The sequence below is a fragment of the Sturnus vulgaris genome, chromosome 1, assembly GCF_052056855.1.
Source record: "Sturnus vulgaris isolate bStuVul1 chromosome 1, bStuVul1.hap1, whole genome shotgun sequence".
NCBI classification, from domain to species: domain Eukaryota; kingdom Metazoa; phylum Chordata; class Aves; order Passeriformes; family Sturnidae; genus Sturnus; species Sturnus vulgaris.
In genome coordinates, this window is record NC_142243.1 from 36,760,804 (window position 1) to 36,785,720 (window position 24,917).

General features: G+C 36.8%; 1 protein-coding gene across 5 annotated transcripts in view; it reads right to left on the reverse strand.

The window, feature by feature from the left end:
* The window catches only part of TBC1D5 (TBC1 domain family member 5), a 313,398-nt gene that overhangs the window by 19,240 nt on the left and 269,241 nt on the right, over positions 1 to 24,917 (reverse strand). For 4 of the 5 annotated variants that reach the window (XM_088163893.1, XM_088163888.1, XM_088163896.1 and 1 more), the window contains 3 exons: positions 21,926 to 22,089; positions 8,218 to 8,250; positions 4,463 to 4,562 (listed from right to left, as the gene is read on the reverse strand). In XM_088163893.1, the coding sequence (XP_088020019.1) occupies positions 4,463 to 4,562; positions 8,218 to 8,250; positions 21,926 to 22,089 (297 nt within the window). The remainder of the gene's footprint in view (positions 1 to 4,462; positions 4,563 to 8,217; positions 8,251 to 21,925; positions 22,090 to 24,917) is intronic. The other variant, XM_088163900.1, reaches the window with a different exon arrangement.

Consider the following 24,917-nt stretch of genomic DNA (forward strand, 5'->3'; position numbering starts at 1 on the left):
CACCTGAACTGCCATTTAACAGGCTTGAGCCTGGGATGTAACAAAGGTTTTCTCTTTGAGACACTCCAGACTGACTTCATGTTGAACAAACACCTCAGTCCCATGTCCAATGTGAAGGACAAGAGAGGAATCTCCCAGAAGATACTATAAGGCCCTCGGAGTGCTGTTTGTGTGCATGCCTCTTAGACATTTTTTAATGATCTACTCTAAGACATCAGACAGATGTCACATTTACCACTCACCAGGAAAAATCTTTTTCTGAATGCACTTGCTATCTTGATGATTTTATTTTCACATAGTGCAAGAATGGAGGAAACAAACCAAAATTCTTCAAAAAAGAAGTAACAATATGACAGGTAATAATATTGTAATAGTTAAATGGTGTATTATGGCTTTCTGAATCATTGAGCCTTGAAGAATTTATGTGCACTAACAGTAGAGTATCTCCCAGAAAGAAAAATGCTAAAGAATATTACCATATTTCTGAAATCATCAGTGACAATATTATTTCCTAAAAAAGGCTACTGCTTGTGAGAAAGTAACATCAAGAAAATGTATCTGTGATGATGTTGGAGCAGTGATAGCTATGGCAACTATACTTTTTCACTATTAGCTGAGAAATGCCTTGCATTTATTTTGTAAACAAAGCCACATGACAGGTTTACAAGCTTGGATGCATCTTCATTTCAATAATGGAAAAATTGAACACAGGATTTTTTTTTTGAAAGCTATGACAAGCTTGTGAAAACAGGTGGGAGCAACAGTAAAATCTGCTTCCCTGCACTGCCATTTTAAAAAAACTAAATTTTACATTTGTCCTTGAAGGTGTTAAAAGGAATTTCCCCTGAGCAGTACTCCAGTGGTTAAGAGAAAGAGGGAAGGAAAGTAAAGCTCTTTCTAATGCACAGCCCTAAGACGGAGACGGAGATCACAAAATGACTTTCCTCCATTTTAATAATGAAACCCCTATTTCTAATTTCTGCCCATAGCACTAAGTAGCAATATTTCAGAACCATCATTCATCCCCATGGTAACATGCCCTGATATTACAAGCAGTTAATTATGTTGTTGCCATCTTGTAGACTGTAAGGTTTATTTACAGAAGGAGATAAACATTTAATGAAAGCATCTTTGAATATATGAACAAAATAAAAACTGCCATTCTATCCTTCATATTCAAAACAGCATAGGTAATTTCATGGTTATTTTCATAATTTCTCAGCTACAACACATCATCTGTGCCATGAAGTAACTGCACCTGACTGTCATCTGGATCCCCACTGTAAGGGTAAGAACCTGAGAAGACAGCCAAAAAATCCTCAATTGTCTCATTATAAACCATGACAATAATATTCTGTAATTGTTTGATACGGTGATAATTTTGTGGCATTTGATCACTGGATATGCATTTTTATAAGCCTGAATTAATATTGTTTTGTTATAATGTGACCTTCAAATGGAATGCATCATGTAAGAAGAATATTGGTTGAGTAATAATGTCTGAAAAGAAAGGTTTACATCATCAATCTAGAAAAAAAAGGGAGGTTTTTAAGAATAAGCACTTAAATTTTATCAAATATAAAAGGCAGGCCTGACTGCTTGATTGACATATTCATAACTCATAGAAATGTGTCTAACTCTTTACTGAAAGAATTAGTTCTGTAAGACTTCTCAACTTTTATATATCTGCGTGTTTTAATCAACAATTTAGACAACTATTAACTATATAATGGTTATGTCTGCAGTTAGAAGGGCAGAAGAAAACCCAGTACATCACAGTTACCTGAATCATTCAGCTAAAATGCCAAACTGCAAGCAGTGAATTTTAATATTGTCAAATACAAGGAACACAAGCGGAAATAAGCATTTCCTGATTTTACCCACAGGATAAATGCCTCTGTTTAGAAAGTTGTGATTCACCAAATTTTAAAGGTCATAACATATTATCACCTCAAACTATCATTGTATCAAAGAGCACTAATGTGATGCTGCATTACAAATGTTTAAAAAAGAGCAATGCCACATGAGAGTAGAGAGACGAGCTTCCCTGTGCTAAGTAACCACTTTTCTGGGCCCAGTGCTGGTACAGCATATCCTCATACAATTAACCCACTTGGAAAGACATATAAAGAAGAATTCGAAGGAAGACCACAAAAATGATCTGGTTTAAAAAGTAACCCACATAAAATGAAATGTAGTGCTCTACTTAGCAAAGACATTGCTGAGAGATTATTTATCACTGTGTATAGGTACGTTAAATGAGGATTTTCAACTTTGCTATTAAAAATGCTACATGGGCCAATTGCTGGGTGATGAAGTCAGAAAAATTCTGGCCCAGAGGAAGAAGTAATATCCTTGAAGTTAAGTGTTCTGACAGTTTACAAGAGGAATGACATAACTCACTTGCTCTACAGTTTCGGAAACAAAGCTATTTTCATGGGTAAATGGATAGCTGGGGGAGAATCAGATCAGGCACTGTAGCAGTCCCTGCAAACTTTTCCCTTCAGAAATAACCAGATATGCTCTTGGGTTTTATTTTTCTGGCCTTCTCTGAAGCCCTGAGTAGTGTATGGACTCTGGAGATAATCCTCAGGGGGTGTTCTGTGATGCACCGGAGAATCCATTTTCTTGCACAGCCTGCTAGCATGTGCTGCATGGACAGACAGATTTCAGGTCAGACAGGATTTTGCACATCAGCAAGAATCCTGGTGGGCTTTTTTCCCCTGCCTTCAAGTGGATCATCTGCTGACTGATTTGGGTTTACCTAAACTCATCAATTTGCTATAAGTGTAGAGGCTGTCTCTATCTCTCTTTTTATCACTTGTAACTGTTAATCTCTATAGGATATAAACACATTAGTGTAAGACAAATTTACAAAGTTAATAGTCCATGATGTTGACAAGACATGCAGGAATATCGTGAAGGAGTACAGGGAATAGACATGGAAGAGACTAGGCTGGCAGGCTCTGAGAGTGTTGCAGGGGTGTCACAATGCACCCAGCACACCTGCAGCCAAAGCTCTATAAGGGATGGCTTTCCTTGTCCTGTGAGGGTAACAAACCACTCCACAGTGCTCCTGGGAGACTACTGGCCCTAAATGCTTTTGTTTCCAATATATTCGGGGAAAAGAATTTAACACCTGAATATGATCACAGATCACAGGCTTTCAGTTCATGAATCCAGTGGTGAAAGGCAGACTGCTGCAAGGAGATTTGTCTGGGTTTATTCTGGTATCTGGCGCAGCTATAGTGGGTGAAATGTTTATGCTTGGAACTAATACCCTTGCTAAACACCCCTCGCCTTCTTTCCCAGAGGAAAGAAACTTCAGTTTTTCTTCTTGACACAGCAATCTTTTCTCCGTCATTTCAGTAGCTAATAATTTATCCCTTTGCTTGCTTCTAATCTCATCATTAGTCATGTGCCTTCACAAAAGCAATACAATACATCAGACTAAAGCTGTCGGGGTTAGAGGTTTAGACTTGGCTTTTCAAGGCTGTGATTCCCATCTTTCAAGTAATAGAATATTAATAACTTTTCCTAGGCTTATAATAGTGGCTAGTAAAACACTCACATAAAAGAAAATACAAATACAACATGGGTTTTACATCTAAACCTTCTGACCTGGCAAACTTAGATATCATATGCTTAGTTCTACCCACTGAAATATTAAATTTTAATTTATTTTGCTCAGATATTGCACGCCATAAATAAATCTTAAAATAATTGCAGTTTGCCCTGCTTTCTCAACAATGGTGCTTTTTCACATAACTAAATATACTAACATTCAGAGTTCAGTTTAGCACAGTTTAAAAACACTACCAGTATTTTTATCAAAACCTGGTTAAAAATATTTACACTTGATCTGAGTGCAGTTTTTTGTTTACTTTCTCTGATTTGTCTTGGCAATATGTAGGCAGAATTTTAGACTGGAGTATTTGTTAATTCTGTTCCCAATGTACTGACTTTTATCTTACTATATTTCTTCTGTTCTGAGACAAATATTACGAACTATCAGCCTACAGTAACATTTTAACGTATCAAAGGCAATCGTAGATTATGAAAATGTTACATTTAATGGAAGTCTATGAACATTATACCTATTGCTGCACACATCAAGTATCACTGTGGGACTGTTGAACTGCAAATGGACTTCAAGTCTGAAAATTCACATGAGCTCCAACAAGTCTCTTACAATACAAGAAATCAAAGGCGTCTGTATTAAAATGCCTCTATTTCTTTTTAGTATCATCAGTGGCTATCCTACTTCCAAGTTTAAGTGTGACAGAATAAAGATACAGTGTCTGGCAGCATCTGATAGGACAACTGAGTGCATCAATTCAATCTTCATCATGGCTTATAAAATAATATGCACTGTACTACATAAATATTGTTTTAGTTCTAATACAAACACTGAAAGAGCCTTTGCAAAGATTTACAGGTTAATGCAAGGTAATGCACTTACCAAGATGCGTGTTCATCATCTTTGCACAATATTTGCACATGGCTTCCAAATCGTTTAGCTGTCCTTGTAGGAATGAAATCTGGGCCTCTAATTCCTCCTCCTACAATGAAGAGATTATTAGCATTAAAGCCACAAAATTTCTATAATGCAGAGTAAAAGTAAAAGGTTAACCCTTGACATGCTTAGACCTCTTTTAACTTTTTCTATTCCTTTGTTCTTGGAATGTTTTGTAATTTCGTGGAAATAGGGTTTGGTTTTAATATCACAGTGTTTATTAGTACTACTCTTTTTCCTTCTAAGGAGTTAAATAGAAATCTGTCTACACTGATCTCAGAAATGTTAATGATTCAGAATTCTTTTAGAGACCAACTATCTGGTTTCACTTGTGCAAACACAGTACCACAGCACTGGCTGAAAAAATAAACCAAATCAGAAAAATTCTAATTTCTGCCAGAGTAATTTCCTCAGCTATTCCTTTGAAACCTTTTTTTGAATTTCAAAAGATGTATTTCATGAGACCTAATATTGCATCTCAAGGATGCATTACTGCCATATATATCTCAAGGATGCATTACTGCCATATATTTTGGAACACTTGTTTTTCTAACACATCATCCATTATCTGTATTGAATCCTAACACTTCTGTGCACAGCCAACTTCACTTTTAAACATTGTCATACAAAGTATTGGGAACTACCTCAGCTAAGAATTCTCCTCTTTGAATATGTTTGTTTGCTGGTTTACAAATTCATCCAGTCTTGACTTTGAAGACCATACTGCAGAAGAAGGTCACCAGTCCTTTGGAAAAATTCCTTCAAAGCTAAGTCACAAACAGTATTAAGCAGGATTTTGTTTAAGTATGCAATTGAATTCAAAATATTCAGAAAAAGCCAAAGTAACTTTTTAGCCGCCTGTTTTTCTCTGGAGCTTTGCAGCTCTATCACAGTCTTGTCTGATGGAGATCACTGAGCATTAGAGAGTGAATTACGTTTCAAATGGAAAAAACCCCAAAACTGATCAACAAGAATAAATAGAATGAGTCAGTCTTGATTTAAAGGTATAAGTGATCTTAATCTCCATCAGACACCAAGACAGAACCAAATAAAGTTTGCCCTAGTATACCATAAATCCAAAAGCAATTGATTAATAAAAAGCAATGTATCTGTAGCATTTGCAAGATGTAGCAGTATTGCTTTTTGCCTACATGCTTTTTCCTTACACCTAATAGATATGAAGCATCTTTTCCTTGCTATTTCTTTATATTATATACTCTCACCTTTTTCCTCTTATCCTCATACTTTGACCACTTAGACCTCAAAAGGATTGATTTAATTTGCCAATTTAGAGTTGCTGAGTGACCTCATTCAAAGTCTGCAGTTCTGTCATGGCCTGTACAAGCATATCTGCATTGACATTTCTATTCAAGTGATGTTCCTGCAGAAGACCTTTTTCTAGTACAAACAGCTATTGACTGCAACAAATAATCTACCATAAATTTTAAACTGCCATTGGCACTGCGAATGCAGCTGTAAGATAGGGAAAAGTGACAATATTTGAATATTCTATATAAAATAACACAATCAAATTCTAAAATAATTAGCCAGTAATTGAACTCCAGTTTATCTCCTACAGGTGAATAAGAAAATTTAACTTCTTGTAATAAGTATTTTCATGTCTCCTACACTTTTTTTGTCTTATTCATGGGTGACAACTGCAGTAAATTGATCTTGAAATGTGTTTGGACAGCTGAATCCACCCAAACAGAGTCTGAACTGACCTTTTCAATTATACAACAGTACCTCTTTTCTTGGCAAGTGACAGCAGTGCTGATTAAACTACATCCCCTGTTCTTTCCGCTCACTGGGATCCAGCATGGGGAGGAGCAGTGCTCAGCAGACCCAGCAGGGACAAAGGAGGGGGCTGTGGTCAGGGAGTCACAGACAGCCAAGAGATCTCCTTTCCAAGTGGGAAATCTTACACAAGGCTAAAAGAGTTCCTGACTTAATCTGGCACCCATGGGAAGAGCACCAAGGCGTGCTGGCAGTGGGATGGGCAAATAGGCAAGACAGTTAACTTGGCACTTGACACACAAGAGACCCAAGGCTTTTTGCACAATTAGACAACACCCAAATGGTGATGACTTGCTACAAGGTGTAATATCCACCTCTGCTGTCAGCAGCAGTGCTGTGACCACCTCTGTGCAGGCTCTGAGAGTCACCTCCCTGATGGGGTGTTTGCTCTGTTGCAGTTCCCCAGCAGCAGGTGAGCAGTTTTAAGAGGCAGGTGTGTTTTATTGCACTGGGGTGACCGACAGGTGATTGGCAACATCTTTCCAGCTGTAAAACTGCATGTGACAGACAGGAAAGATGCAACTAAGACAAGACACAGTGGGAAGAAGGCATGCACTGACACGAGGGAGGGAACTGTAAACTTGTGACTTCTGGCAGCAGAGGGGCTGCCCAGTGGTGCAGGGCCCAAGCAGAAGAGGGCAAAGACCAAGCTCCCTCAGAGGAAGAATTCAGGTTGGACACTGTATCAGAGCACTACCAAGGGAAAGTGATGAGTGACAGTGCATGGCTGGTGACTCTTCCAGCCTGACTTGTCAGCTAGGGAGGTGTCTTGCTTATATGAAGATTCAGTTTGTGGTATTGCAAAAGACTGTTTGGGGTCACCTAATGCTCTAATTTTTTTGCTTATTCATGTGTTCACCAGAGACAGGGTGATGTGAAACCATTTTAGTTCAAAAGTGACTGTAGGGTTCCTGAGCAAGGGTGAAAGGGGATAGGAACCCTGGTATTGTTTCCCTTCAATCCTACAGCAAAAGGGAAAGCTTGGAAAGCAGCAGGGGTATCAGGGAGATCACATATGGGTACATAGTTGGTGGCATTAGCTGAGCATCAACTATTTTGTTTGTGGCAAAACTTGATGAGGACAGACAACTTAGAGAACATGTCGACCTGGCAAAGATGGGGATGAAATCTTTGTGAACAGACTTGCTAATCTAGGGAGCAGGACTTTGCTAACACAGACCTAACCCAGATACACGTGACGAATCAGCACATACAGACAAGGTAGGCAGAAGGTCCACCTGGCTGAGTAAGGAGCTTCCTAATGAACTAAAATTGGAAAAGCACATATGGAGGTGGAAATGGTGGAAATGGAGAGCACATGTGTGGAAACAATGACAGGAAACAAAGGACAGGCACACAAACATTGTTTGGGCATATGAACAAAACTAGGAAGGACAAAACCCCACCTGGAGCAAAAATTAATGGGGGACATTCAGGGGTAACAAGAAGTTATCTTGAATACAAGAAGTAAGTATGCAGAGCATCAAAAGGAGATTCAAGGAAAATGGTCTATTGCTTACTAAGGGAGATAAGACAGTGACACATGATACAGAAAAGGCTGCAGCACTTGAATCCATTTTTGCATCTCACTTTTCAGGCCAACTCTGTTCCCAGACCCCTGCATGTACTGTTTGGGAAGGAGAGGGATGGCTATGGAGAGGGGGAAGGTGGAAGCTGGTAGATACCTGAAGAAGCAGTGTGTGTTCAAATACATGAGACTAGGTGGGATATCTGTATGGGTGTTGAAACACTGACAGGGTGATTGCAACACCACTGGTTACCATCTGTGAAAAATCACTGCTATTACAGAACATCCTTGATGACTGCAGAAAGGTTAGTTTTACATACACAGTAAACAAGAGTGAGGAGGGGTATCTAAGGAACCATACAATGGTTGACCTCACCTTAGTCCTTGGAAAAATTGTGGAGCATGTCCTCTTGGAATCAATTTCCAGCATGTAAAGGACAAGACAATAATCAAGAAAAGTCAACAAGGATTTACCAAGAGCAAATCATGTTTGACTAACCTGGTTGCCCACTGTGATGAAATGACTGGGCATGCAGATGAAGGGAGGGAAGTGAATGCAATGAAGTTTTACTTTAGTTAGGCTTTTGACACATTTCCAAAAGCATTGTCACTTACAATATGATGAAGGATGGGCTGAATGAAAGGACTGTAGGGGGGCTGGATTGTTCAGAATCCCAAGCTTAAGGAACAGAATCAGTATCTTGATGTCCAGTTGATGTTTGGAAATGAGCACAGTAACAAATAAAGACATTGTTCAGTATCTTGTATCAGTGCTATGAAGACACTATCCAGTGTCTATCTCCATCAATAGCTCAGATAAGGAGACAGAATGTACACTCAGTAGATTTTCAGATGAAATTGGGAGGTGTGGCTGTTGTGCTGACTGCTGGAACTTCAACTCACAAACACCATGAGACACGGAAAGCCTAGGCAAGAGAAGCCTTTTTGAGGTTTCTTTTATAGAATTTTCCGTAAGTGCAAAATTCTGCACCTGAAAAGAAAAATCCCAAAGCACCAGTGCAGACAGGGAAGGAACTTTTTGTTTCAGATCTGCCAAAAAGGATATGGAGGCTACAGTGGCTGTTGAGCTGCTTAAAGCAAAGTTCTCTTATCATGAATAATGTAAACAGTTGCACTGAGCTACATTATGAGCAATGTGGTCAGCAGATCCAGGAAAGTCATTATACCCCTTTCTACTCAGTGCTTGTGAGCCCTCACCTTTAATAATGCTTTCCAAAGGGCCTGCAGTTCAAAGACATTGGGAGACTGGAGAGGGCCCAGTGCAGGGCTGCTGTAAAGGCTACAGGTCTGGAGGAGATGCTGAAGGAGCAGTGCTTGTTTATTTTGGTGAAGAGAGCTCAAGGGGGATCTACTGGGAGCCTGTAACTACATGGTGTGACAAAGATGATGGAATCAAACCCTTCACAGATGATACAGAAAGCATTATGGCCCAAAACTGCCCCTTGGAAGGTTCAAGTTGGTCATTAGGAAAATGTTCTTCATTAGAAGAGCAGTGCAGCACTGGAAGAGGATACTTACAGAAGAGGTAGTTTCTATTAAAAGTCACTGACCTGACCCAATGCTAGTGATTATCTTATTCCAAGTAGCAGTTTAAGCAGAAGTCTCTTCTATACAACATTTCTAAGACTAATCTTTTCACAGTACCTTTCAAAGATTGCTCTGTACAGGTAAGCAGTAAAATCACAAAGCTCCTCAGGAATGAGGACCTTTTTTTCAGTAGTCTAACATCAAATTCTTTAGCAGTGTTAGATGAAACAACTGCTTTATAGCCAGCATAGTGCAGAGATGCTCTCAGTGCAGTATACACTGCACTTTCCTCTATGTGCAACTTTTCATTGTGCTAACAAAATGAGTAGCCTGGACACCATTTTTATTTTGTATACATATGGCAGTGCTGATCTGATCTCTCTTATGCACAAACAGAGACTTATAAATTCTTCAAACAGGCCAAACCTAAGTCAGGAGAAATCAAGTATGGTCTGGACCAACCTTCCAGCAGAAACTGCCCTTTCAGCTGATCTGACACACACAGCACTAGAAACAAGGAACACGAACAACGATTCCAAATCATTCAACCAAAATACAATATCAGTGTCAATTTACCAAACAACATGTTCTATAAAGCTCAATATTTTCTAATATTGGGAGATGCATTATGAGGAAGAGAAGCAAACCAAGCAGCAAATCAAACTAAGAAATCACTGCCTCAGACATGGGACACCAAGATCTGCATATTTACGTATGCAATCTTGCAGAAAAACAACTTAATACTTTCTGAGAATTCAGTTCCAGGGTTCTTAAAAAACTATTACACTCCTTCAACCGTGCAGATGATGTAGAGCCCTACAGACAACCATTAACATTTGGAATTTAACAGGAGAATGAAAAGGAAGTAGTTTATTTGTGGTACTACACTGATTTACATTTCACTAACAATATTAAGCAGGCTAGAATTTATGTCTCCAGTCAAATCAAGATTCTATTTGAGTGCCTTCATATACACATCTCTAACTATTTTCCTTGTTTTGGCAAGATTGACTCTGCAAAAAACTTGACTTATATTTATGTTTCTCAAACTTGTCTTTTTTCTTATCCACATATAGAACTTTGCTTACATTGCTACATTTCCTTTTTTTCTTTTGCCATGAGAACTAATTAGTTCACGATTAATTTTTTGACATTTCTTTGCTATTTCCACCCTAGCCTATATAGTTCTGTTACTCTCCGTTTGTCCAAAGCTTGTTCTTCTGTTTTTATTACCCTTCCTTTCATCTATCTTCTCACCTTTACAAAGAGAGCTATAGAAATAAATTTTTATATCCTTCCTTTTCTCCTGAGCTCATAATGAGATCACCGATACCTCTCCCATGCCCCATTTTTCATCAAATTTTACTGCATCAGAAAAAAAGCTGTGAATCACTGAAAGTGGTCAGTATAGTCAAGAACAGAAACTTTTACACTTTTGACATTGTAATCCTATCCTTTTACAGCTCATGGCTTTACATGGTGCAATATGGTTTGCAGACCTGGGTAAGGGCACTGGAATTTGGTATCCTTTACAAGGTCTGATGACATACAGTTTTGGGAGAAGCCAATCTTTCTCAAAATTGCTTTTATCAGTTTAAACTAATTTTCTCTCAAATATGTGACATGTAGCTTAAGACAGAATTATGGAAAACAGAGAAAACAAACCTGGAAAATCAGGATTGTAATGCTTTTCTTTCCCAATATCGTTTAGTTTTCAGTCTTGCTATTCAGGAGATGAAAGAAAGATTGTACTTTCATCTGTTCAACCCACGTAGGAAAGTAAAGGAAAAGCAAACTCTGTTGTCAAAGCTTACAACAATGTATATCCAAGCATTTCATTCATGAATGCTCAGAATGGCAAAATTCCATTAATCTTAAATCTGAATCCTGAACAAGAATTAACTTGGCAGCACTACCAAGTGCTAAGTGCTGTGGAAAAGAAACTATTTTCAAAGAGAAGAGTATTTAAAGGCCTTTAAGGTATGTAAGCACTAATGCGGAAATTTAAAACATTAAAAAACCCCCACCAAATCAGTGACAGAACTGAGCTGGCAGAAGAGCCCAGTCTTCCTGGGCTGTTTTCTGATGCTGGTCAATGATGGGTTGTTGAAGTGCGGAAAAACAGAATGCCATGATATAAACATGCAACAGTAGTGACCACAATACTCTTCCAGACTATACAGATTTGCACATCTGTGATGTCTGGAGCTCAAGACAGTGTGGGATTTCTTTGTTTGCTTGTTTGTTTTTCCCTGTAGTTAATAGCTACTTTTCATATATTAATTTACCAAGTCACATTTTCAGTTTTTTCAGTATTCATAGTAAAAGCACAGGAAACATTCTATAGCTCTTGGCAAATTGGCATGGCAAATTAGAAAATAATTTTGATGAAGTATCAAAACATTTAGAGGAAAATAATGGGAAAGATGAGATTGATACATGGAAATCGTGAAGTCAGGGACTTGCTAAGAGTCTTACCAGTACTTAAGTTCTTATTCATAAATTATACACAGAGTATACTTTTTAGATGTCAGCAGCAGTTTACAAGTCAAACAAGACTCAGATGCAAGGCATAAATTGCTTTCTCATTTAATTTTAAGCCAATTCCCCTGGAGTAAAAAGCAGTGGTTACGCCCTCCATTTTGTGGGAATTTATTTAATTTTCTAGTCTAAGAATTAATTACAAAATTTAACCTTATAATCTGGAATCTGACAGTTGAATGTTGGTTGACACCCCCTTAATTTTTTTATATTCTACGCAAACCATAGAATGGTGCACAGCATATGGTGACATTTAAACCAGAAACCCCCATTTCTGAGCACTGAATGCAGTTGAACTTAACCCAAACTTTTAATTTATTTTATTTACAAATTTAACTTGTTATTTAACTGTATCACTCATGGTCCCTCATCAGGACCAAGGCCTTGCTCTGCTGGATGCTGTACAAATATAAAGAAAAATCCTGCTTCTCTGAAGGACTTCATGGTGTAAGCCAAGAGACAACAGATGGCTGGAGACACACATATGGGGAGGACATAGAAACAATATGGCTATATTAGTCAGCCTTCTAGACATGGCTTCAGCATGCAGCCAAATTGTTGTTGATGAAAAGGTGGCATTTTTGAAAGAGTTTTCATAGAGCATTTATTTTGCAGATGTTTAGAGGAAGTTTCTTCTATGTGGAAGGGGCTATGAAATGATTAGATGAAAGTGCACCAAGCACATCAGAGTCAGGGGTGAAATGTACATTGTCACTTTTACGTTGAAAATTCTGGTACTTGTGAAATTTTTGCACAAAATGAAATTGCGTGAATATTAATATATTACCCAGAGAGGACATAAAGAAATTCAGATACTGCCTTCAAATACTAATTCCCACAGAAGTAGAGGTTATGCATTGATTTCCTGTGCTGAACCATTAGCTGACAGTATTTATATGTCTAGACGCTAATTGAAATATCCCCACACTTAATATATTTCCAAATAACTCATGTTCTGTGTTCTTAACGTCTTCACAACTGCCTAGTTTTTATTATTTTGAATATACTTTCATAAATGTTAAATATTTTATGCACAGTACTTTCAGCTAAGTTCTACAAACTTGTATTTTGTTCCTTTAGATTGTAGGCAGAGCAAACATGAACCATGTTTTTATTTTATACCACTTTAACTCCTTCTTATGCTTTTTTTTAAACACCATTTTAACTCAGACTGCTATTCCAGTGTGGTATGAGATAGTTTAAGTAGGAATGCTTTCTTCCTTTTTTTCTTATATATCCTTCCAAATTTCTCTTAGTTTTACTACTGTAGTGTAGTGCTAGTAAGCATAGTTTCTCAGACTTCATAATTACTGATAGTTAAATACTTATTTCAGAGGTTTTCTAGATCAGAACTCTTAAAGCACAAACAGGTTCTCTGTCAGATTAGAGAAACCTTTTATTTTAATCTCTTTTCTCCTCTGTTTTATCATTATTTTGACCTGTTGCTTTCCAATTTTGAGTCTGGTAGTACTGTATATCTCAAAATATATCAGAGGACATCTGAGGAAGCACAAATGAATTAGGCAAACAGTAATCCTAGAAGTCTAGGTTCCAAACATAGTGCTATCAAAGTTAAAACATTTGGGTACAATGCATCCACTTCTGCTCAAAGAAGTAAATTCAGAAGAGTAATTATCTGTTTTAAAACCTGAAACAGAACTGCCACTGCCAAATCTTTTGTGAATGTGTATCTGTGACAACCCTATGAAAGGGGTGCAGGGAATGGGACTGTGATAAAAATAAGAAAATTAAACAAAAAGTGAAGAAAAGGTCAACAAAATATCCACTGTAACTCCAAGGAGCCAAGCTAAATCAGGTTATGTACCAACACAACAACAACAACAAATTATTTGGTTCAGAGGGCTCAGATTGAAAACAAGTATCAAAGACAAGAAAGGAATTTTATAATACAGATAAAATTTTCAAGTAGAATGAGATCACTACAAATTCGGCAATAAATTAAAATGCTAGAAGGCATTCACCTGCAAAGGCACATGTTTTGGGGAATTAGTACAATCCTTACTTCCTCTGTGTGCTCTCTATAACATCACAGTAAGGGATGGCATCTCATGATGCTTCTCCAAGCTATGCACACATAAAAGAACAAAGAGATTACAATAAAGGATTAAAAGAGTAAGAATTTCAGCTTTTCTGTACTTAACATTCCCCCTCAAAATAGAAAATAAGTCCCAACAAAACTGAAAGGGGCTGTAACTCAGATTCTGTATAACCAGTAACATAGGAACTGTCTTCCAACATCCAAATTTCGAGCATTCTAGACTTAGCATCTGTTGAGGAGACCCACACTTTCAAAATGCAAGAAAAAGTATTATCTTACTGCATTATGTATATGTAGCTTTCTTGAAATATAATGATTTGTGGTAAATGATTTCTCTTCTTCCAAACTAGAATAACAATCCCCTTTCTTGCCCTCTAGTTTTAGGAGTTTACATGTTTATTTATTATTCTTTACATATAAAAATATTTATTTACCATCCATATTTATTTATAAACTCTATTAATATTGGTGACTTTGAGGAAAAATAGCTGTTTTATTGCACTGATGTATGATTATAAATTTATTTGATTTATTGTCTCTTAAAACAAAGCTAAAAATATATAGACATTTGGAAGAAAATGAAAGTTGGTGCCTCAGAGGCTCTCCCTACAACCTGACAGATATATTTAATTTCAATTAAAGTCCTGAAAACAGATGAAACTCTGGCTAACAGCTTCTAATCATCAGGTCCTGCTGCTGAATTTCCATCTTAAACAGTTCAAAGTCAATTTGCCAGCTTAGTTTGTCATATCCCACCTTGCCTGAAGATGTTAGTGGCAAAGGACCAAGGGCTTGGAAATTTTCCAAAGCATCTCCCACAGTTGAACCTATTATTGGAACAGGTTCCAGGTGCACCAGCCTCACTGTTCAGAGCCAGAAAACAGCAATTGTACTCCCGGAGCATGAAAAGGACTTGTTTTCATATAACCTGGGTACATTTTCCTCTTAAAAATATTCCACTTCTATGGTCAGACAATTTTTCCTTAGCAGGAACATGAGAAGGATAAATATGACTAATAGAGAAAGCTCCTGTCTGGTGACAAAGAAAGCAGGGATGGAAAGAAACCTCTTCTGCAAGCAGACACAAGACATGGGAGACTTATCTACCTGCTGCCTGCACAAGTCCACCTGCTGGCACTGCACTGTGGGACTGCCAAGACACAGTTTAAAAATGAAACCCATAAAAATCTGCAAGATCCATGGAAATGCAAAAAGCTGGGCATAACTTGTTGTGTATTGGGTAGGCAAAAATAGGTAGTATCCCACCTGGTAAAGGAATAGATAAGAACAGCAAGAGCTGTAGGGTACTGGAAATTATCCCTTTGAACAGAAATACTGATAAAAGGCTTCTCTCAGTGCTGCTGTTGAGATTGTTGACTTTAGAATACTGGAAAACTTCTTAATAAATAAGAAAACTGATACATTAATTTAGACGGTATGGCTGCAAGCATTTTGGAAATAGTTATAAATAAACAGACAGGCAAATGAGAATCCCATTTCTTCCATCACATTTCACTGTCACATCTAAGGGACTTTCTGCCCATCTGTTACACACATTGCTGGCCTTTAAGACTGCATCAGCCCACTGTGGTAAATATAAGAGACTAACATATTTACTTGAACCTTACTGGAAGAGTTGATTAGGTGTTACATACATACATAATTATGCTTCTTGACTTTGCTGCCTGAATAAGCTTTTTAATACACACAGTTCAACATAAACAGTCCTTTATGAAGGACTCCCAGAGCACATTCTTTGTTAATCTCATACTCATTTAAATTCTTTTTAAGCATCAGTTGCAAAATAGTTTCACTAAATCTTCCTCTGGTCAGGCTGGATGTATTTGACCTTTTGTATTATTCCTAATATGATTGAGGATGTAGAACAAAGCAGGATTATTTATTTAAGGGTTTTGGAATCTCTAATTTTTCAGAGTTTAAGGAAGGTAAAACTTAAGTATAGTGATTATGCAGGGGCTATAAATATACCCCATTTATACTACATTGTTAAAATAACAGAAATACAAATCTTGTTGTTTTTATAGGGAATTGTTTGATTTAATGAAGCACAGACAAAAATAAGAATCAAGCTATTTAATACATAGCCACAATCTACTCCAGTGAGAAAAAAAAATCTTCCAAACATAGAAACCCTTTCTGCCCAAAAAACTCCCAAATAAAACAACAGCCTGGTTTAGAGGCATGTGTCTCATCCACATGCATGTTTTTATTGAGAGTTCAGTGCCGGTCTCTCAGCTCTCTGCAGAAATGGACAGTAGTTTCATGGTGTTATCTTAAAAGAGAAGGATGAAGAGACGAAATTCCCACTGAAAAGGAAAAATGGGACAGCTCAAGCTACCAACACACATTCTCTGTTATGTTTTTCTTTGCCACTGGGATGCCAAAACATTAACTTCATGATTAATGTATGGAAAGAGGATGGACAGAGCAAGTCCTGTACCTTTGCTGGTAGCATGACTGCTGTGAAGTGTCACACTTCTTGCATCCTCAGTCACTTTGATCCTTTTGTAAACATTGCTGATGGTCTCATCCATTCATGATTTTGCTAATTTTTAAATTTTTTCTGACAGTTTCAAAAGGCTGCCCAATAATTTTTAATGTTCTAACTGCCTTTTTTTTAAGTGGTATCATTCTGCTTCTGTGAGAAGTTATTGGAAGGTATTATTCACCTACATGTATCTGAATCTTTTGTACCAGAGAAAGATTAAGTTTACACTGACATTTTAAAAATATTCCAAATGGCCCCCCAGGTCTGTTCTGTATACATGTTTATTGCTTGTAATGTGACAGAAAAAACACTGCAGAGTCTCTTGGGTTTTTATTAATCTTTTTTTTTTTTCCTAAGCAATTAACTTCCTGTTTTTATCACAGTACAGTTTCTTTTCCCTGAAATAAATTACTCCAAAAAAGATAAGCAGCTCTAGGATTCAAAGTTGTCACTCATGCACACAGCTGTTGCTTTACTAAATTATAAGAAACTTGCAAATATTTCTAATAAAAACTATTTCTTCTACTGTTTTCAGTTCCTTCATTAGTTACAGGATGTCATGTAAGCCAGAGGAAGGCAACCAAGAAAAGAATCATAGTTCCAAAATATCTCAGAGTTTTTTCTATAAACTCTGCTCATGTGACCTGTCAGCATCTGAAATTTAATATTCTTTTCATCTAACCCTAAAATTAGACAACATTGAAGTATTAAATAAATTGCTTATTTTTTTGTGTGTCTGAATTGGCCTGTCACATAAAATAAGGAAGACATATGTCCTCCAGTATTAACTACAGTTAAACATTAAGGCACTAAAGTATTTTAAACTTAATGGCATTGGGAATAATCAACATGTCTTTAACTTTAGGCCTAACAAATCCAAAATACTGAGCAAGAATTGGCTGACGTACACAGACAAACAAACTTATTCTTGGGCACATTTTATGATGCTTAACAGAAAAAAGACATTTCATCATAGCGTTTATACTTCCAAATAAATGTTTGGCATTGGTAAGTCTGAACTGACAAGTATTTTGCTTAAAACATTTTAAAGAAATTTAAAAATAACAGTCAGGGAAAAGATACATGGTAATAAAAGCTATCTCCAAGATATGTACCATGCACAAAAGTTTGTGCATAGGTGGTTTTCTTTGTGCAGTTGTCTACTATTTATTTTATTATCTCATTGGTTTTCATATACCGCTTCCACTTGAGCAGAACTGTCAAGTTTGTATGCTTAAACTCAGGCTCTTTAATCACTACAGCAGATGCCTATTTAATTGAAAATAATAGCATACATTAATTTTTCTAACCTGTAGAGGTACTCATAACTAATTTCAAATCAGTCAGAGTAGCTACGTAAATCACAGACAGTAACAGTTGTTTATACATGCTTGTGGGGACAATAGCATATGTTGTCAAAGTTGATTTAATTAAAAAGTCCGTGCAATCAAAACCAGCATAATGCATGACACTTCTGTCCAGGATATTTTTGTAAAGAAATGAGGATTCTGATTGACTATGTTTAGAAATTATTTTAGTAAAGAAAATAAACCGCTCCAGATTTTCCTTAGAAATGTTTTCTTCTTGGGAACTTTTAAACTAATGTACTTTCCAAATAGGCAATTTGATTTTTCTTAAGTTGAAACTTTTATGTAGAAATTTACTTATTAAAGCACAAAGTTTCTCAGAATCAAAACTTTACTTTCAGTCAAATCCACATTTTCCTAATGTTTTTTTCTTTTAATGAAAGTTTAAAAAATGTTTATATTGTTTGACTCAGAAGTTTCCTCACTGGCACATCTCTATGCCTGAAAGCAATTTACAAAATATTCTGCCAGAAACTGGGACCAGCCAACCATATTTGCCAGAATAAATGTCTAAGCAGCTTTGCTATTTGCTAAAAAGAGGAGTAGACTTACTTTAATGGTTGCTGCAGACATAAATGAAACATAATGAGAAAAAAATGGCCCACAAATGTGCCCCTTTTCACAACTCTGCCCAAAAGTAGAGGGCAGTAGGCAGGCTGGGAGAGGAAATTTTGTAGGACTTTATTCCAGCAAGACTGAACCATTCAGAAGATAGTGGGTACCAGACTGCATTACAGATTAAAAATTTCTGTGTTTGTTTATGGGAAGATAGCTCCAGAAACTGCTGCTTAAGTGATTCCTGTTAGAAAGGCACAAAGGAGCAGGGAACCATCTCAATGCTGGGCACAGAACAGGCTTCCAAACTCTTTTGGTGGACCTCACATTAACATACAGCTTTGTGCCACTCAGCAGTAATGTCAAAAACATCACCATACCACGGGCTGCCAAAACATGAACTGATATTGTGCATTCAGCCCTGAGGCTGTAGATTCGTTTCTTTAACTAAATAAAGCAGGAGACATCTGTTTCTGGTAACAGAAATAAAAAAGTCACTCCACTGATCTTTGCATCTGAGGGGAAAAAATATATAGAAGAATAAATATAACCCAAATGTTACTAAGCTAAAGAAGTCCTTATATGAGAAATGGACACATTTTATTTCTGGAAGCAATGAAACAAGTATCAATTTTGATCATAACTCTCACCGATAAAGCCCAACTTGTTGGACTGGCTTTAGGAAAGAAAGAATTTAGACATGTTACATTCCTCTGTGAGAGTTTATCCTCTCACAGAATCCCAGAATGGCTGAAGTTGAAAGGGACCTCAGAAGCTCATATTGCCCAAGCCCACGCTCAGGATGGGCCACCAAGCACAGCTGGCTGCCAAGAATTAGTGTCCAGATGGCTTCTGAATATCTCCAAGGATGGAGAATCCACAGTCTGTCTGGGTAACCTATGCCAGTGCTCAGCTGCTCTCAAGAGCAAACAGAATGTTTCCTTGATGATCAGACAGAGCCTCCTGTGTTGCAGCTGGTGCCCATTCCCTCTGATCCTGCCACTGGGCACCACTGAAAAGAGCCTGGCTCTGTTCTCTTTATACCCTCCATCCAGATACTGATACACACCGGAGAGATCCCCTCCGAGCCTTCTCTTTTCCATGCTGAACAGTCCCAGGTGCCTCAGCCTTTCCTCACAGGAGAGATGCTCCAGTCCCTTCATCACCTTTGTGTCTCTTTGCTGGACTTTCTCTAGTATGCCCACATCTCTCTTGTACCGGGAGCCCAGCGCTGGACACAGCACTCCAGGTGCAATCTGTGACAATGACATTCCTGTCCATCCCATGACACCATTACAGTAATGCTCTCTGGTCTGTGAAAACGACTTCTTTTAATTGCATGTAAAAGGAAGTATTTTTATGTATGCATTCCATTTCCACTATGCTCGGAAAGGGTTTGTATTAGAAATACAAGGATGAAGAGAAAATGGATTATCTTTCATCTGCCACATCAAAAATAACTGGTTTTAAACCCATCTTTTTATAAAGAGATTGATGCATCACAATGTTCCAACAAAGGTAATTTCCCTAATACTTAACAACATAATCTGTATAATTATAATATTAAAAATGTAAACCAGTTCAGTTTGATAAAACAATGTGGATCCATTATGTTTTCAAGCCTTCTGCTTCCAGAAAACAGCTGTAAATGAAGCAATTGTACAACTCAAGAATACTGATGCAACTACTTCGAGACCTCAGGAAGAACTCTTTGGGGTCTTCTACTCTATGTGGAAAATGAAGTACCGAAAGAAATTTACAGGAAAACAAAAACCAAACATTCTTTTTGGAAACAGAAAACAGATTAAAAAAAAACAACTTTTCCTCTCGGATCTGCTACAAATTCTGTTTCCCTGTATTAAGGGTTAGTCAAAAACGGAACCCAAGGAAGTGGATTTTGATGGCCTAAAACCTTTTCTAGCTGTTTAATCATAAAATGCTAAAATATAAATTACATATCACAGTTCAAATAACTATTTTGAAAATTTATGCCCTGATTCATCATGATTACCAATCCACTAAAAATTATCATAAGGACAACAAATCTGTTATAATGCATAAGTCTTTATCCAAAATTCTTCATGAAAACATTAATATAATACCACAAATTTGGGACATTATTTACCCAAAAAAACATGTTAATAATTGATGGATTTTAATTGAGTATGAATATATAATGGTAAATTCTCCTGTCTCCTGTTAGAGGACTTGGGAGGAATTATTCTTCAGCTCTACTGATGCAAAACCCCCAAGTTCTGGCCTGGATAAAAGTTGCAAGTGAAAGCTGTATTTAGATCTTTTAAGCCACATTAAAAGAAAACTTCAGTATTGCTGTATTTATTTTTCTTCAACTCATGAGGACAAGCAGAAAGAAATTAAATTGTTGTTTTAGCTTTAAATGAAATTCAACATGTTTTAAATGGTCACAAACCAAAATTATAGCTTCTTGTTGACTAACCACAAAACACAGCTTTTCTTTAGACAACAGTAAAGCATTTGGAACAAGAATTAAGCACGCTCATTCAGTGAACAAAAACTGAACAAAGTTGCACAAAGTTGTGCATTTCATTAGAACGTTTTGAATATCAAATTGAAAACATGATGTGACTATTAATAAAGATTCTGCTGTTTAAAGTAAAAAGCACTGAGTTCAGACGAAATTTCTATGCAATATAAGCTCTAAACACCTGAAGAATGCTGTAAGAGAAATTTGGCTATTACAACTCCTATGTATTGAAATCAATAGACAGCTAAATGAGCCTACATTTCTGAAATAAGAATGGAGAAAACCACTGTGCCTTCACCTTATAAAAATTACAGGTTATTACACCTACTATGTAACTGTTTTCTAGTCAACAGAGAGACAAAGGGAAATGTATATAGAGAATAAACAAGAATCCTCCTGTTCCATGGCATACCTAGTTTTATCAAGGTAATGCTCCTAAAATATCTTGGATGGGACGAGAATTTCTTTGGGACATACCCATGATAAGAGCTGATTTTCTTGGATGAGAGCAATCTGTTTAAATACTAGCTTCTTGTGACCAAATGGAAGGTCAGAGCTGTGTAGGAAATAGAACTGTGACTGCAGACTACAGATGCTACAGACACTGGGAAACCTCTGATGTATTAAGGAATTTCAGGGACAACAGATGGACATGTTTGGATCTGCTGAGCATTCAAGCTTCCCACTGAACTGTTTATTAACTTCAGGACTACAGCAAAAGTTTAACAAAGCAAAAAACCTTACAAGACTTCTCTCGTCTTTCTCAGAGGCAACAGGCACTTTCACAGCTTCATTTCAGAAAGGATAATGGGATGGAAGCCATAATGGAGATGCCACTCAATACAAAAAGTTGAAATAGCTTATTTCTGGTTTAGCCATTAATGCATGCTTAGGGAAACATTTCCAAGTACAAGGGCTCAGTGTATGGAAGAAATTAGTGTCTCTAATGAGTAATGCAGTGTGACATTAGAATAGCTAAAAAAAGTTAAAGGAACCCACCGACTCTTTTCTGCTCATAGTTTTGCTTTGGGAACGTGAGCGAGAGATGGTGCTGAAAAAGGAATCCTTTTTTGATGCAGACAAAGGTGGAGATCCTGTAAATTCACGTCCTCCAGACAAGCTCTCTATGCTTGGAGATGAACTGATGTTTTTTGAACTTTGGCCTGTAAAGCAAGTATAAAAAACCAAAACAGTTTATCAATGGGCATTTTCTTTTCCCCACAAATACTTCCTTGTCTTAACTGACATTGACTGAGAGTCACAGACAGCCCAACACAGAATGAAACGTTGAAGTGTGTCAGCATGCATTGAGAGATTGAAGGACTGTTCTCACATGTAACTTCATTTTTGTATGGGAGAAGAACACAAAATCGTTGTGTATATATACATATATACACAAACATGCACACTTGTATCTATATATATGCTAAATGATGTGTGTGTGTATATATATATACACACACACAGATATATGTGTGTATATATATAAATACCACCTCACTATATGCACACTAATGTATGCACAGACTGAGGAACTTCATGCCCTGTGTGGCAAAATGAGCAAAGTACCATCTCATAATAAAAAAACCAACAAATGTCATCAACATTACAAAGGAAATAGGTTTTTCCAACTATAAAACTTGGCAAAGAATGCTAACAACAAGAACTTCAGCTTCCAAAAGTGGGTTGGACACCGAATATCCAGATCACAATATTTAGACTTCAAATAGGTAAAAAAGTAAGTTCAGTTTGGAAAAGAATGTAAGTTCTCATGCTTCGAATTTTAAGGCCATCTCCACCTAACAGACACTTTATGAAGTCTCCTTAATAGTTACTTATTGTCATTTCATGGACATGAAAATAATCCAGCATTGTCCACTATCACAGTGAAGACATCTGGGAAGAAGCCTGGGCTGGCTCATCATGGCAGTGTATGCATCAGGCAGCCTTTGGTAAGGACCATTTCTAGTTGAAGCTTGCAAATTTTTTCCAAATATTTAAATTAAAATTTTGTTTTCATTAGTTCCAGGAGGAAAAATAACCCCAGTATGTCAGTTTTCATCAACTTTCATTAAGAAAATGTTGCCTCAGGACAGATGCTAGTTTAAAAAAGTCTTTTTATCAAATGTATGATGAAGTCAAGCTAGAATGACTCCATGAAATTGTAGATTGTTCCACTCTGGAAAAAAGTTATATAGCACATAAAACTAATGCTCAAGAATTCTCCCCATGTCTTGTTTGATGGTCATTCTGATGAGAGGGTTTATGTTCTCCTTTTTCCTTTCCTCTGTTTTTGGTGTGCTTTCATGCTACCATCTATAGCATCAAGTATGATCTTTTTCAATTAAAAAATTCGCATTTCCTTAAGGGAATAAATACAGATTTATTTGAAATACACTTTTTGCAAGGAGCGTGTTAAATGAAAAGAGACTGAACTAGCAAAGAAAACAGCATGTGTGAATAAGCAGACCTTAAATGACAAAACCCAAGAAGGATCTGGGTTTAATAGTCTGAACATTCTCTAGAAAGAAAACTCATAGAAATTGCTTCCCACTTTGACCTTCATCTTCTGTTGCTTTAATCTGCTCACCTCTCCCATAACCCTCCTACATTTTATGCCCTGCTTCTCATGTTTCTGTGGACCTTCCTGTCTGCCTCCATCTCTTCTTCAGATCCTTCCACATTGCCTCTTCTGCACCTTGTTATTCTAACCTTTTTCTTTACATATTCTTTACTTCCCATCAACTTGATTCAACTGGATTTTTCTGTTTCTTCACAGACCTCCTCCAGGCACTTACTACCTATCATCTAGTCTGAGGAGTTTTCTTTAAAGTGCATGAGACAGAGGCTCTTGTAGATCTCACTCAACTTTTGCCTTCTCATTTTATAGAAAAATGGGACATGCATTAATCAAGTACACTGTAAATAATTCTGGAGATGAAAAAGGAGAAAACACTGCATGGCAAACAGCAGAAATAATTCAGTGGCAAAGAAAATTTTTAGAAAATTTCTAATTTTAGGATAAAATCATGTCACTTGGCAACATCATTATCCTTACAGTTGCCTTTATATAAGAAAAGGACCCTTCATGTATTTCATAGTGGCAATTTACAATGAAAGTGTGCTTTTGCTGTAGGTAAACTTAAAAATAGTTTTGGAACAGATGGAATCACATATTTTAGCAAATAAAGCATTTATAAAAGCAATTCACACAGCTAAGCAAGAGCAGCCAATATAAATGCTAAATGCAAAAAAAAAATCTATTTCGTGGACAGAGTAAAGTGCAACAGAAAAATATTTATTAGATATATATCAGATTAAATACTCTCTCTTTACCATCCTAGTAATAATATATATATTCCCCATAGGGTCAAGATTAAAAAAACAAGCAAAAAAAAAGTTAAACAATGAGCAATGTGCATTTTTAACACACTCTTCACTGTATGGCCTGGACTTAACACACTTCACCTGCAAATAAGTAGACTATGTGATAAAAATTCACAGGTAATACTGAGAGGAGAACACTTTAAATATATTTGAGGAATCCACGTACATGAAATAATACAGCTTGGTAAAACAGTGGAAAAATGATATGTGAAGATTTGTTTTTTCTAGATTCTGTCTTTCAGCTCTAAGGAAAAAAAAGTAAAAAATATAGTAAGAAATTGAAAAGACAGAGAAGTGTCCTCATGGTCACTGCAAACAGCTACACTTCAAAAGATGGATCACAGTTCAGAGGAACAGAATATACAACTACTTGCAGAACCAAACAAGATTTTGTGGACAGAATAATAAAACTGTCCTAAAAGGGAATTTGCTCAAATAACACCAAGAGCTTTGAACAGTCTGGCTCTTATGGCCTATAAAATATATTATGAAAATAAAAAATAAGAGCAATACAAGATCTAGTTAAACTAAGATAGAGATACAGTAAACCAGAAGTGATAAAAATACTGTATCTGTAAGTTTGATACCCAAGTAAGAAGAAAGG